This window comes from Cebus imitator, unplaced genomic scaffold (assembly GCF_001604975.1).
Source record: "Cebus imitator isolate Cc_AM_T3 unplaced genomic scaffold, Cebus_imitator-1.0 Scaffold668, whole genome shotgun sequence".
Taxonomy (NCBI): Eukaryota; Metazoa; Chordata; class Mammalia; order Primates; family Cebidae; genus Cebus; species Cebus imitator.
In genome coordinates, this window is record NW_016107983.1 from 27,570 (window position 1) to 39,736 (window position 12,167).

At 45.9% G+C, this 12,167-nt stretch overlaps 1 protein-coding gene across 1 annotated transcript in view; it reads left to right on the forward strand.

The window, feature by feature from the left end:
* The first annotated feature begins 1,043 nt into the window (after positions 1-1,043).
* ZNF354A (zinc finger protein 354A) overlaps positions 1,044-12,167 on the forward strand; it is an 18,095-nt gene continuing 6,971 nt past the window's right edge. Inside the window, exons 1-4 of the mRNA XM_017518298.2 lie at positions 1,044-1,184; positions 2,021-2,105; positions 4,179-4,305; positions 5,218-5,313. Of these exons, the coding sequence (XP_017373787.1) occupies positions 2,073-2,105; positions 4,179-4,305; positions 5,218-5,313 (256 nt within the window). The 5' untranslated portion in view covers positions 1,044-1,184; positions 2,021-2,072. The remainder of the gene's footprint in view (positions 1,185-2,020; positions 2,106-4,178; positions 4,306-5,217; positions 5,314-12,167) is intronic.

Genomic DNA, 12,167 nt, shown 5'->3' on the forward strand with positions numbered 1-12,167 from the left:
AAAAAAAAAAAAAAAGAAAAAGAAAGTGGCATACCAGGACTGTAAACACCGGAGCCTGCTTAGATATCTCTGTGGTTGAGCCAGTAGGCCGATGTTCATGAATGAACACAGTCTGCCAAATAAGACAAAAAATAAAATAAAATAAAATAAATCATATGAGAAGTGTGATTCTATTTTTGGTTCATACACACAAATGTGCATATGTACACAAAATAGCATTTATGAATAATCAGTGTTTCTGCTGAACTTATTTCTCTAGTACATGTTTCTTCACTCCATATACTGTGTAAGCATTTTATAATGAATCCATGATTTTCATAGTTTGGGTAAACAGAAAAGTACTTTCTTTTAGTATTTTTGTTTGTTTGTTTTTTAGATGGAGTCTCACTCTGTCGCCCAGGCTGGAGTGCAGTGGTGTGGTGCAATCTCAACTCACTGCATAGCTGGGACTACAGGTGTGCACCACCATGCCCAGCTAAGTTTTGGATTTTTAGTAGAGATGGGGTTATCACCGTATTGGCCAGGCTGGTCTTGAACTCCTGACGTCAAGTGATACCCTTTGTCCCGTCACATTTATCCCCCAAAATGCTTTATGTTTACGGCTTATTGTCTGCTTCCTACCCCACAAAAAATGTTCTCCACGGCAATGACGTTTGTTTCATTCACTGATACATTTGAAACCACTTGCAACTGTGCTTGGCTCACTGCAGGTGCTCACTGCCTCTCTGGTTAATATCTGAGGGGAAACGGGTCTATTCTGGGCGGTTGTCTGGTGCCGCCCACGCCCTCTCCAAAATTCACATAGACGCAGAGTTGCAAGTTACTTCCTCTGCGAACCTCCCCTTCTCTTCGGAAGAACCAGGAACCCGAGGCCCGACAGCTCACAGGGGCCCTCTCGTGGCGTGTTGGCGCCTAACGGCTCAGCCAGGACCCCGCCTCAAACGCGTGGAACTACACTTCCCAGAATGCCAGCGTCCTCCCGTGGACTCCATTTCCCAGAGGCCTCAGCGCCCCCCTCGCCCCCCTGCCCCGGATCCCTGGCGCGCCGCTGGGCCTGAGGTCGCCCTGACGCCGCCGGGGCGGAGCCGAGTGGCGCGGCTGTAGCCGGGCCGGTTGGTTCCTGAGCCTCCCGCCTGCGGAGCGCGGCCGGGAGGCGAGGCCCGGGAACGCCCGAGTCTAGGGAGGTGAGCGACAGAGGCGTGCTGGCCGGGAGGAGGCGGCGCCGGGCGCGGGGACGGCCTGCGGTCGCCGGGGTTCCGAGGGCCTTTGTGGGCGCGGGCGGGCACCCTCGCGTCTGTCACGGGCCCTGGACTCTTGCCCCCCAGCGGACCGCTCCGCGCCACTGCCGGTGCCCCCGCGTCGGGCTCGCAGCCGCCAGCAGTGGATGCGGGGACAGACATTTACTCCAGGGTCCGCCCTGTCCGCGCCGTGTGGGCCTCGCGGACTCGGGCGCCAGGACCCCGAGCGCAGGGCGGACGCAGCGGGGTCCCCGGTTTCCGTGTTTGTCTCCAGCGGTGCCGCCCCTCCCTACTCAGGACACCTATCGCTTTTCTCTTCAAAGCCGTTTTCTGTGGAAGTCAGGAGGTGATTCCTTGGCGGGAGGCAGAGGAACCGGGTGGAAAAAGGCTCGGAGTGGAGGGAAGTCGTCCCCGGGGCTGTCGTGTTGGGAATGCCGGTTCTGCCTCGCCAGGGCGTGAACGGGGCAGGTGCCCTGGCGCTGCCTCAGTTTCCTGAGCGGTGCAGTGGGTGTTGGCAGTGCCATCTGGCGTCGAGGGACTCAGCGGCTCCGGGCGGGCCCTGGCCCTATTGGGCTCAGCTTGTTGCTGCCGCCGCGGGTCCAGCGTCCGCTCTGGAAGCCCAGAACCCACGAGACCTGGGCCCGGACGGGCGGTCCAGCGCTGCTTCTTCGCGGGCTCTTGGCTCCTCCCTCTGAGGGCGCACGGGGTTGGATTTCAGAGCTGAGGATTCCAGGGCTGGAAACCAAGAAAGGGCTCCCTCTTGGCCCTTTTTTTTTCCTCAGATCCGCCTTCTGAAGACAGCACGCTCGTCAGGGAAGAGCCCAGGAAGAGGACATGGCTGCTGGGCAGCGGGAAGCGAGGCCCCAGGTGAGCTCATTGCCCTTTCAGATCCCAGTGGATAGATTTTCCCACTAATTGAAGTTCCTCACCCGGAACCATCTTCAGCCAGAATGGCACCCAAGTCCTTTTCCCTTAGAGGAGCTGGTCCGCCGCCATGAGTGGTAGGTTCTGTGTGGAGAACCACCCACCCTCCCCATTTGTATGGTGGTTTTTTCTTTTTTTGGAGTCTTGCTCTTTCACCCAGGCAGTGGCACGGTCTCAGCTCACTGCAACCTCTGCCTCCTGGGTTCAAGCAGTTCTCGTGCCTCAGCCTCCCAAATAGCTGAGATTACAGGCGAGCACCGCCACACCCGTCTTTTTTGTGTGTTTTTAGTAAAGACGGGTTTTCACCACGTTGGCCAGGCTGGTCTTGAACTCCTGACCTCAGGTAATTCACCCCCCTCAGCCTCCCAAAATGCTGGATTACAGGTGTGTGCCACTGTACACAGCCCGAATCATTTTCTATACGCATTTATTTGTGTGTGTATGCATGTATGTATTTTACCATTTTAGCCTTTTTTTAAATTGTGGCAAAATATATATAACAGAAAATTTACCGTTTTAATTTTTTTTTTTTTTTTTGAGAGAGTCTCACTCAGTTGCCAGGCGCCAGGCTGGAGTGCAGTGGTGCGATCTCGGCTCACTGCAACCTCCGCCTCCCGGGTTCAAGCAATTCTCCTGCCTCAACCTCCTGAGTACCTGGGAGTACAGGCAGACGCCACCACACTCAGCTAATTTTTGTATTTTTAGTAGAGACGGGGTTTCACCATGTTGACAAGGATGGTCTTGATCTCTTGACCTCGTGATCCGCCCACCTCGGCCTCCCAAAGTGCTGGGATTACAGGTGTGAGCCACCGCGCCGGGCCTACCGTTTTAATTTTTTTAAGTGTATAATTCAGTGGCATTTAAAGTACTTTCACATTGTTGTGCAATCATCATCACTGTTCATCTTTATTTCTTAACCCTAAGGGGCAGACATTAAAAGGCAGTTTTACAGAGTAGTTAAGAATGGAGGCTCAGTCAGACATCTGCCTGGATTTGAATTACACAGGAAAAAACACGGTCACAGAGAGGATAAAAAAATTTGTACAAGTCGGTTGGCTGCAGTGGCTCACGCCTGTAGTCCCAGCACTTTGAGAGCCTGAGGCAGACAGATCACCTGAGGTCAGGAGTTCAAGACCTGCCTGGCCAACATGGTGAAATCCCGTCTCTACTAAAAATACAAGAATTAGCCAGGCATGTTGGCGGGTGTCTGTAATTCCAGCTGTTTGAGAGGCTGAGGCAAGAGAATCACTTGAACCCAGGAGGCGGAGGTTATAGTGGGCCAAGATCATGCCATTGCACTCCAGCCTGGGCAACAAGGGCCAAACTCTGTCTCAAAGTCACAAAGCTGGTCAGTGACTCTGTGACCTGGACAAATTTCTTATCCTGTCTGTGACTTTTTCTCTTGTGTAAAGTGGCAACAGTAAAAGTACCTGCTTCATAGAATTGTTGTAAATATTAAAGGTTATACACTGCAAATTAACATAAAGCTCTTAGAACAGTACTTGGCCCGTAGAAAGCCTTCAATAAATTACAGCTATTTTACTTTTCATCGTTACTCTCCTTAAGCTTGCGTAAAGCACACAGAGAGTTCCTTATTTAACTTAACCTCCATCATTAAGTATTTAGATTGTTCCTGGTTTTTTTGCTCTTACAAACATGAATATGTTTGTGTACTTTATTGCACTGTTCTTTACAGTACAAATAGAGTAATTGATACTTAAGGCTTCTAATATGTATTATCAAATCACCATCAGAAAGAATATTCTAATTAACATTTCCTCTGATAGCCATAATCCCTCTACCCATCCCTTACAGTGGCTGGACAAGGCCTGGCTCTCACTGTGTGCTGCTCAATGTATCTTTGTTACTGGCCAATTGTTCATTAAATGAATGACCTGGAACCTTCAGAAGCTTGAATAGTATCAGAAGCATTTCTTGGGTAGCTTGTCTTCCCCACTGCTGCCCTCTTCACTCTGAGGGTGGTCCTGGGTGAGCTGGAACAGCTTGTCCTTACAGGTGTCACTGACGTTCGAGGATGTGGCTGTGCTCTTTTCCCGGGAGGAGTGGAGGAAGCTGGCTCCTTCTCAGAGAAACTTGTACCGGGATGTAATGCTGGAGAACTATAGGAACCTGGCCTCACTGGGTAAGGAAATTTCCCTTCTGGAAACAGAATTCAAAAGTTGGGCTATCTCAGCACGCCCTACCCTGAATAAAAGCTGTTGGTCACTGAAAAACTTGAGCTGAGTTTGAGGATTGTACAAATCAGATCTTTATAAATAAATATTAAAAACATACTCCTCCTTACAGGCATGGAATTGACCCTGTGTCTGGGAATGGAAGAGGTGGTATTGATAATCATTCCCCTCCCTTCATGTAATTGCACATTCAGAGTTTATTCATGTTTCAGGCATCATTTACCAATGATTGTTCTGTAGTTTGCTCATCTCAAGGAGGGCTTCATTCAGATTCTAGGTCTACCACTTGCCTTTCCCACTTGTTTTTTCCAGGGATCAGCAAACTTTGACTATAAAAAGCCACATAGTAAAGATTTTAGGCTTTGTGGGCTGCAAAATGGTGCCTCTAACACATTTCTCTTTTTGTCCACCATTCTTTGTACAAGGCCATACATAAACAGGCAGTGATCTGGATTTGGCCCATGCCCATAGTTTGCTGAATGTTGCCATCCTTAAAAGGAAATCAGATAGTGTTTTCTCCTTTTAAACAAACTACGTGTACATAATCCTTTTCATAGATAACCTACTTAAAAATTTTAATCAGTCTCTATATCTAACATTCCTTCTTCTATAGAAAGCTAATAGCACCCTATTAATTACAAATATGGCATGTATATTGTATTTTGTTACCATATAGTTAATTATACCAAAGTCCTGTCCTACAAGTCACTTGTCTTTTCCTTACCCTACCCCCTTACCTCCTGGGGGCACAACTTAAGCACTACACGGAAGCTCTTTGTACCATCCTATGAGTTTTGTGTTTAAATTTGGGATAACTATCAAAACAAAAAGCCTGATTTTGCTTTTTTATCTGTGTGCAGGGCTCCCATTTACCAAACCAAAAGTGATCTCCCTGTTGCAGCAAGGAGAAGACCCCTGGAAGGTGGAGAAAGACAGTTCTGGCGGCCCCTGTCTAGGTAAGTGGGTGGCCCAAGGTGCCCGGGAATCGTGGCAGGCAACTCTCTGGTTAATGAGAGGAGGTACAGCCGGAAGTGTTGGTTGGGAAACTCCCTTGAGGATTCTCAGACCTTCGGAAGTGGTGAGGAAGGGGAAGCCCAGGCTCTTAGATGCGATTATTCCCATGTAATCACTTCACCATGAATATCCCAGAATCTCTTCTTGCTCTTCCTGTTGTTTCAGGAGAGGGCTGTGTTTTCATATATCGGTTAAGCAAACATAGAATATTTAAGGAATTTCGAATAATTCACTCTGGCTGAGCTCAGGGTGTATATTTGGGAAAAGGAGGAGGTAAGGAAGGAAGTAGCCTAGAAAGCTAGGAAAAGGCCACGTGGTGAGTGCTTTGGCACAGTTCTGAGAGGTGGAAACTGTCCCATGGAGCCCTGGAAATCATTGAAGGAGTTGGGCAGGGAATCATATGGTCTTTGGTATCTTAGAAAAATTGGTCTGAATTAGAAACAGTTGAGCCTCCGTCAGTGTGAGAACAGCAGTGTGTCGTTCCTCTGGCAAGCATCACCACCCTGAAAACAAGAGCACAGGGACATGCACAGAGCTCCCTGCAAGTTACAGAGCATTGTTACGATGTCACCATTTATGTTTAATGAAAATTATATGCATGTGTAATGTGCACATAAGCCCAGGGAGAATATTAAGGAGGACACACTTAGCTGGTGACGTTAGTTACACTTGGAATAGGATCGAGGATGGGTCCCATGAAAGAGAATGTTATTTATATGTAACGTTTTAATTTTTCGCAAAGAGAATATATTCATGACATTCTTAATGTGATTTGAATTTATAAGAATGGTCACTTTGGAAGCATCATGACTGAAAGTGAAGCAAAACTCCAGGCGTGGTGGTTCATGCCTGTAATCCCAGCACTTTGGGAATCCGAGGTGGGTGGATCACTTGAGGTCAGAAGTTTGTGACCAACCTGGCCAACATGATGAAACCCCATATCTACTAAGAATACAAAAATTAACCAGGCGTGGTGATGGGCGTCTGTAATCCCAGCTACTCAGGAGGCTGAGGCAGGAGAATCACTTGAACCTGGGATGTGGGTTCTGGTGAGCCACAGTTGCACCACATTACTCCAGCCTGGGTGACAGAGTAAGATCTTGCCAAAAAAAAAAAAAAAAAAAAAAAAAAAAAAAAAAAAAAAAAAAAAAAAAAAAAAAAAAAAAAAAAAAAAAGTGAAGCAAAACAAGAGGCAGGAAGCCTTGCAGAGCAATTGCAGTCGTGGAGGGAGGCAGGAGGTGGAAGGTACCAGACAAAGGTACTTGCCATGGTTCGTGAGGGATGAGGAGGCACCTGCATGATCAGAGTACAGGAGGAGTTGAGTGTGAGATGAATTTTACTTGAGATGCAAGTGAAGTAGGTGGAGATTGCTAGTGGGCAGGTGTATAAGTGACAGGCCAGGACAGTGCCAACACTCAAGGGAAGTCAGGGAGACATCAGCATGCCAGGGGCATTGGAAGCCTAGAGCTGGCTGGGTAGGGGGCTGAGCAGAGGCCCAAATCCCAGGAAATCAGCATTTGTGAGGCACTTAAGCAGGAGGAATTGGTGACAGAGTCCAAGAAGTAATTAGAGGAGAGAAACGGGAAGGGGCCATCGTGGCAGTTGGGGACTGAGAGCTGCTGAACTGGGGAGTTCTGGCTCTGGGTGATCAAGGATGAACCCTTACCCATGGCTTTGCTGTCCTTTGGTCAGTGATGAGCGATCCGTGCTGAGCGCTGGCAGTATAGAATTGGGCAGAAAGGGACACAGGTCTTACACTTCTGGAGCACATGATCTAGTGAGGGAACAGGGTGAACACACTCTTTGCACACAAGGCATAGAAGGACATGTCCCGCTGAGGACCATGTGGGAAAGACATTCGGTGCTGTGAGAGCACAGAGCAGACAGGTGGCATCAGCAAAGGCTTCCCTGAGGAAAGGCCCAGGATCCGAGAATATGAAGAATTGCTCCGCCTAAGAAATGGTGTCTGTGAAGGTCTGGAGAAGCAAAGCCAGTGAGGAGAAGGCAGAACAGGCACCCAAGAGAGCCACGGGCTCTGTCACAAGGTTTGGTTGGTGCTTGAGAGCCAAGCACAGGCTCTGAGGAGCCATAAGTAGCCCAGGACAGGCCCAGGCTGTGTTCTGCTGGCACCAGCATGCAGCCCATGTGGAAAGGCTGACGGCTGCAGTGCCAGGGCTTGTCAGGTCCAGATGACTCAGTGATAGCCTGCTGTGCCATGGGCCCAGTGAGGAGCTGCAGGGCAGGCAGCCTCGGTCTCCACAGCCCCTGTGCTAGGGAAAGCTTTCTCCTCTCTGAAGAAAGTTGAGATTTTTTGATATGGGAACCACACTTGTCTGTCTTTTTAACACTTCTGAGGGAGAAATACACTACATGGTCTGACCCTGGCTACCTCTTCACCCTCAACTACTTCTACCCTGCCTTTTATTCGAGGCCTCTAATTACCCTTGGCAGCCCTGCAGTTTGTCGGAGGTTCAAGCAGGCCTCCACTTAGGGCCTCTGCCACTGCTTTTTTCTGTCTGGGACTGTTCTTTGTGGCAGTCATGTGCCCATGTGGCTCACTTCCTTGTGCTGCGCAGGCTTCTACTCACACAGGCACAGCTCGTCTGACACATGGCCCTCCAGTCCCCACACTGTCTCTTTGGCATGCTTTATTTTCCCTCCCTGTGCTTAGCACTATGTAATAGTACCTATTTCTTCATGATCTGTATCTTTCTTTGCATCATTAGCTGCTGTAGAAGGTGTTGTCTCTTTCATTCACTCGAATTTCTGAAAACCTAAAACAGTCCCTGGCCAGAGTAGGCTTCCAGTTATACAATGAATGCATGAATAACTTGAACTAGGTTAGCGGTGTTAGGGACAGAAAGAAGTGAACCAGTCCCAGAGGTATCTGGGAGATAAAGCCAGCAGGACTTCTGTTAGACATGGAAGATAAAGGAGATGGGGCGGTAAAGAAAATAAAAACAAAGGCTGGTCATGGTGGCGCACACCTGTAATCTCAGCACTTTGGAAAGCAGAGGTGGGTAGACCACAAGGTCAAGAGATTGAGACCATCCTGGCCAACATGGTGAAATCCCGTCTCTACTAAAAATACACAAATTAGCTGGGCGCAGTGGTGCGTGCCTGTAGTCTCAGCTACTGCAGAGGCTGAGGCAGGAGAATGGCTTGAACCCAGTAGGCAGAGGTTGCAGTGAGCTGAGATTGCACCACTGCACTCCAGCCTGGTGACAGAGCAATGCTCTGTCTAAAAAAAAAAAAAGAAAAAGAAGGAAAATAAAAACAAACGAACTAAAGGGAGATGGGATTGTTGTCAGGGATGCTTGCTTGATTTCTGGTTTGTTCTGTCATGGTTGGTGATGTCATTCAATGAGATAGGAACACTAGAAGGAGATCAGATTTGGAGATAATATAAATCTGGTTTTAGAGGAATTAAATTGAGTTGTTTTTGGTTGACCTAGTTATCCCAATGGTGATGACAAGTAGTATTGATTTTGGGGTACTGTATCTCAAAGTATAGACTGAGCATGAAATGTAAATTTGGGAGACCCTGGTTAATTATAAGGGAACTAAAATAATGGGGGAGAGTGATTTAGCCTAGGGAGAGTGTTCATATTACAGTAAGAGTAAGAAAGAGCATGAGACCGAATCTTGAGGAACCCCAGCATTTCAGGTAAGCCAGAGAAATGAACCCATAGGGAAGACAGGTAAAGTGTACTATAAGGAAAATTAGGAGAGGCAGGTAACATTGGAGGCAAGGCTTATGATGGGACAGTAGCAGTAGACGGGGCAAAGTAGAGGAATATGAGGCAGGTTTAGGTGGCAGAATAAACAGGTCTTGGTAATTGATGAGATGAGGAGGCTGAGGAATAGAGAAGTGTTAAGATTAACTCTTAAGGTTTTGATTCAGAACTGGTGCCATTTACAGAGACAAGGGGTTGACCAGGTCGGAGGGAAAAATCGTGGGTTTGGTTTCAGGTGTGTTGACTTTGAGGCATCTAAGGTGCTATTTTGAGTAGGCTGGCTGTAAGGGGGAGTTGAGTACAGGAGATGTCTTTCTTAGAGGATGAGTCTACAATTGAAGTTTCCTGTGGAAAGATGCAGAGTGAGAAGAATTGGGGGCCTAGAACTAAACCTAAGGTACTCCAAGATAATATACTGTGGTATATCCACACAGCTGTAAAGTGGAATGAGGAAGACCTGTATAAATTCCACTGTGGGCTGATCTCCAGAATGTGAGAACAAGTACAGAACAGAACAGTAAGTATAGCACTGTTATCTAAGAAAGGTGGGTAGTGCATACGAAGAAAAATGTGTGTGTATTTGCTTATACTGTTATGGACCACATAATGTTGCAATCAGTGATGGCCTGCATATATGATGTTGGTCCCTTAGATGGTAACACTGTATTTTTCCTGTCCCTTTTCTATGTTTAAATATGTTTAGATGCGCAAATACTTAGAATTGTGTTACAGTCGCCTACAGTTTTCAGTTTAGTAACATGCTGTATGGGGTGTAGCCAACGAGCAATAGGCTATAGCATATAGCCTAGGTGTGTAGTAGCCTATACCGTCTAGGTTTGTGTAAGTGTACTCTGTGATGACTGCACAGGACAACATTACTAATAACGCATATCTCAGAACATATCCTAGTCATTAAGCGGCGCATGATTATATATTTTTAGAAAGATAAAATCAAAAAATAAAGGAGATTAATAAAAGTGGTTATCTACAAGGTGAAGGAAGAAAAAGAATGGAACAGAGATAGAATCTAGAACTTTTTGAGGTTTCATAATTTTGACTTCAGAACTATAAAAATGTTTTATAAAATTATAAAACAAAATTAAACAAAAATGAGAAAGTGCCCCCTTCATATTGAAAGCAAAATGAAACAAAGAACCCTAATTATGTTCCAGGTTGGTGGCTTAGCCACAGAAAGTATTACTTGAATTGCCTTTACCTTGTAGCAATTTGACTTATTAGAGCTATATATCCTAAGGGCAAAAGTAATTGTGAGCAATAATGTTAATTTTGATGGATGTGGTAAGAGCAGTTTTGATGTTTTTGCAGATGAAATAATTGCTGTCTGGGATTTGCTTTAGCATAATCTAGTGGAAGAGATGTAAGGGTTTGTATTAGTTTGCTAGGGCTCCATACTGAAGTACCACAAGTTTCGTGGCTTAAAACAGTAGAGATCTGTTGTCTCACAGTGCTGCAGGTCAAAATCAGGATATTCACAAGGCGCTACTCCCTCTGAGACTGGGTAGAGTTCTTCCTTGCCTTTTCCTAGTTTGTAGTGATGGCCAGACTGGAGATGCTCCATGGCCTGCAGCTGCATCAGTCCTATCTGTGCCTGTCTTCACACTGTGTTCTCCCAGTGTCTTCACATCATCTTTCCCTCTGGATGCCTGTGTCCAAATTTCCCCATTTTACAAGGACAGCAGTCACATTGAATTAGTGCTCACCCCAATGACTTCATCTTAATTAGATTTAAAATATGGTCTTTGCAAAGACCATATTTTAAAATAAGGTCACATTCTTAGGTCCTGGAAGTTAGGAGTTCCCTCATATCTTTTTTGAGTGACGCAATTCAGCCCATAATAAGTTATAAATAGAACAGTGTTGGTGGTTATTGAAGCTGGCTTGGAGATTCATTGTACAATTCACACTACTTTTCATATGCTGAAAATTTCTATGTTAAAAGCTTTAAAAATAAGAGTTACCACAACAAAATTTCTAGAACAGCTTTTCTCTTTACCACCAACACAAACATTATGGAGGATGTTTACAAATATGCAATACTACCCCCATCACGGTTTATATATAATTCCCAGCAGGTTGCTCCCTGAGTTCTCTGACTCTAGGAAACCTTATGAGACTGCAAATGCAAGTGACATTTGGATAGGTGGAGCTTTAATTATTCTAACTAGTTATAGGGTAAGGTAGGGATAGATACTTAAGCAAATAAGTCTGGAAAACTGGCTTGCATTCAGATTTGGGTGCTGCCTTCGGCCCTCATGCTACCTCTTCATCTAGCCTATGGCAGACGATTCCATTCACATCCCATCTTATATGTCAGTTCTTACAAAACACTCCAGCAGTCACCTGCTGTACCCCTTTTCTATCTGCACCCTCACTATCTAAGGATAGTTGGATATGCTCATATTCACATCCATTTCTAGCTTATGTTTCTGTTGTAAAAATAGTCACATAGTATTGTGATTACCTATTGATACTTTATTTCTAATGTCAAACTGTAAACTCCCTGAAGAAATCAGCTGTTCCTTTTAATTATTAGATCCATAGTGAACTGTGGATTACTGATGCCTAGGATAGAGCCTAATACATAGTAGGTGTTTTTAAATATTTGGCAAATTAGTAAATAAGGAGTGACCGATTCTTTTTGAAATAAGAACAATTCTGTGTGTTAAGAAGGATAAATCCAGTGGGAAATAATACTGGAAAGGTGAGAAACAGGTCAAAGGAATGGCTTAAGGATCAGGAGCAAGTCACTCTACAGTAAGGAGATCCCCAACTTAGACATTCATGATGACTTGTTAAAGACATTTTAGTGATGAGATTTAAGAGAATTTGCAACCTGGGCAACAAAACAAGACCCTGTCTCTACAAAAAATAAAAATATTAGCCAAGCTTGGCAGTGTGCACCTATAGTTCCTGCTGCTCAGAAGGCTGAGGTGGGAGAATCGCTTGAATCCAGGAGTTTGAGGCTGCAGTGAGCTATCATGGCACCACTGAACTCCAGCCTGGGCAACAGAGCAAGACCCTGTCTCTCAAAAAAAAAA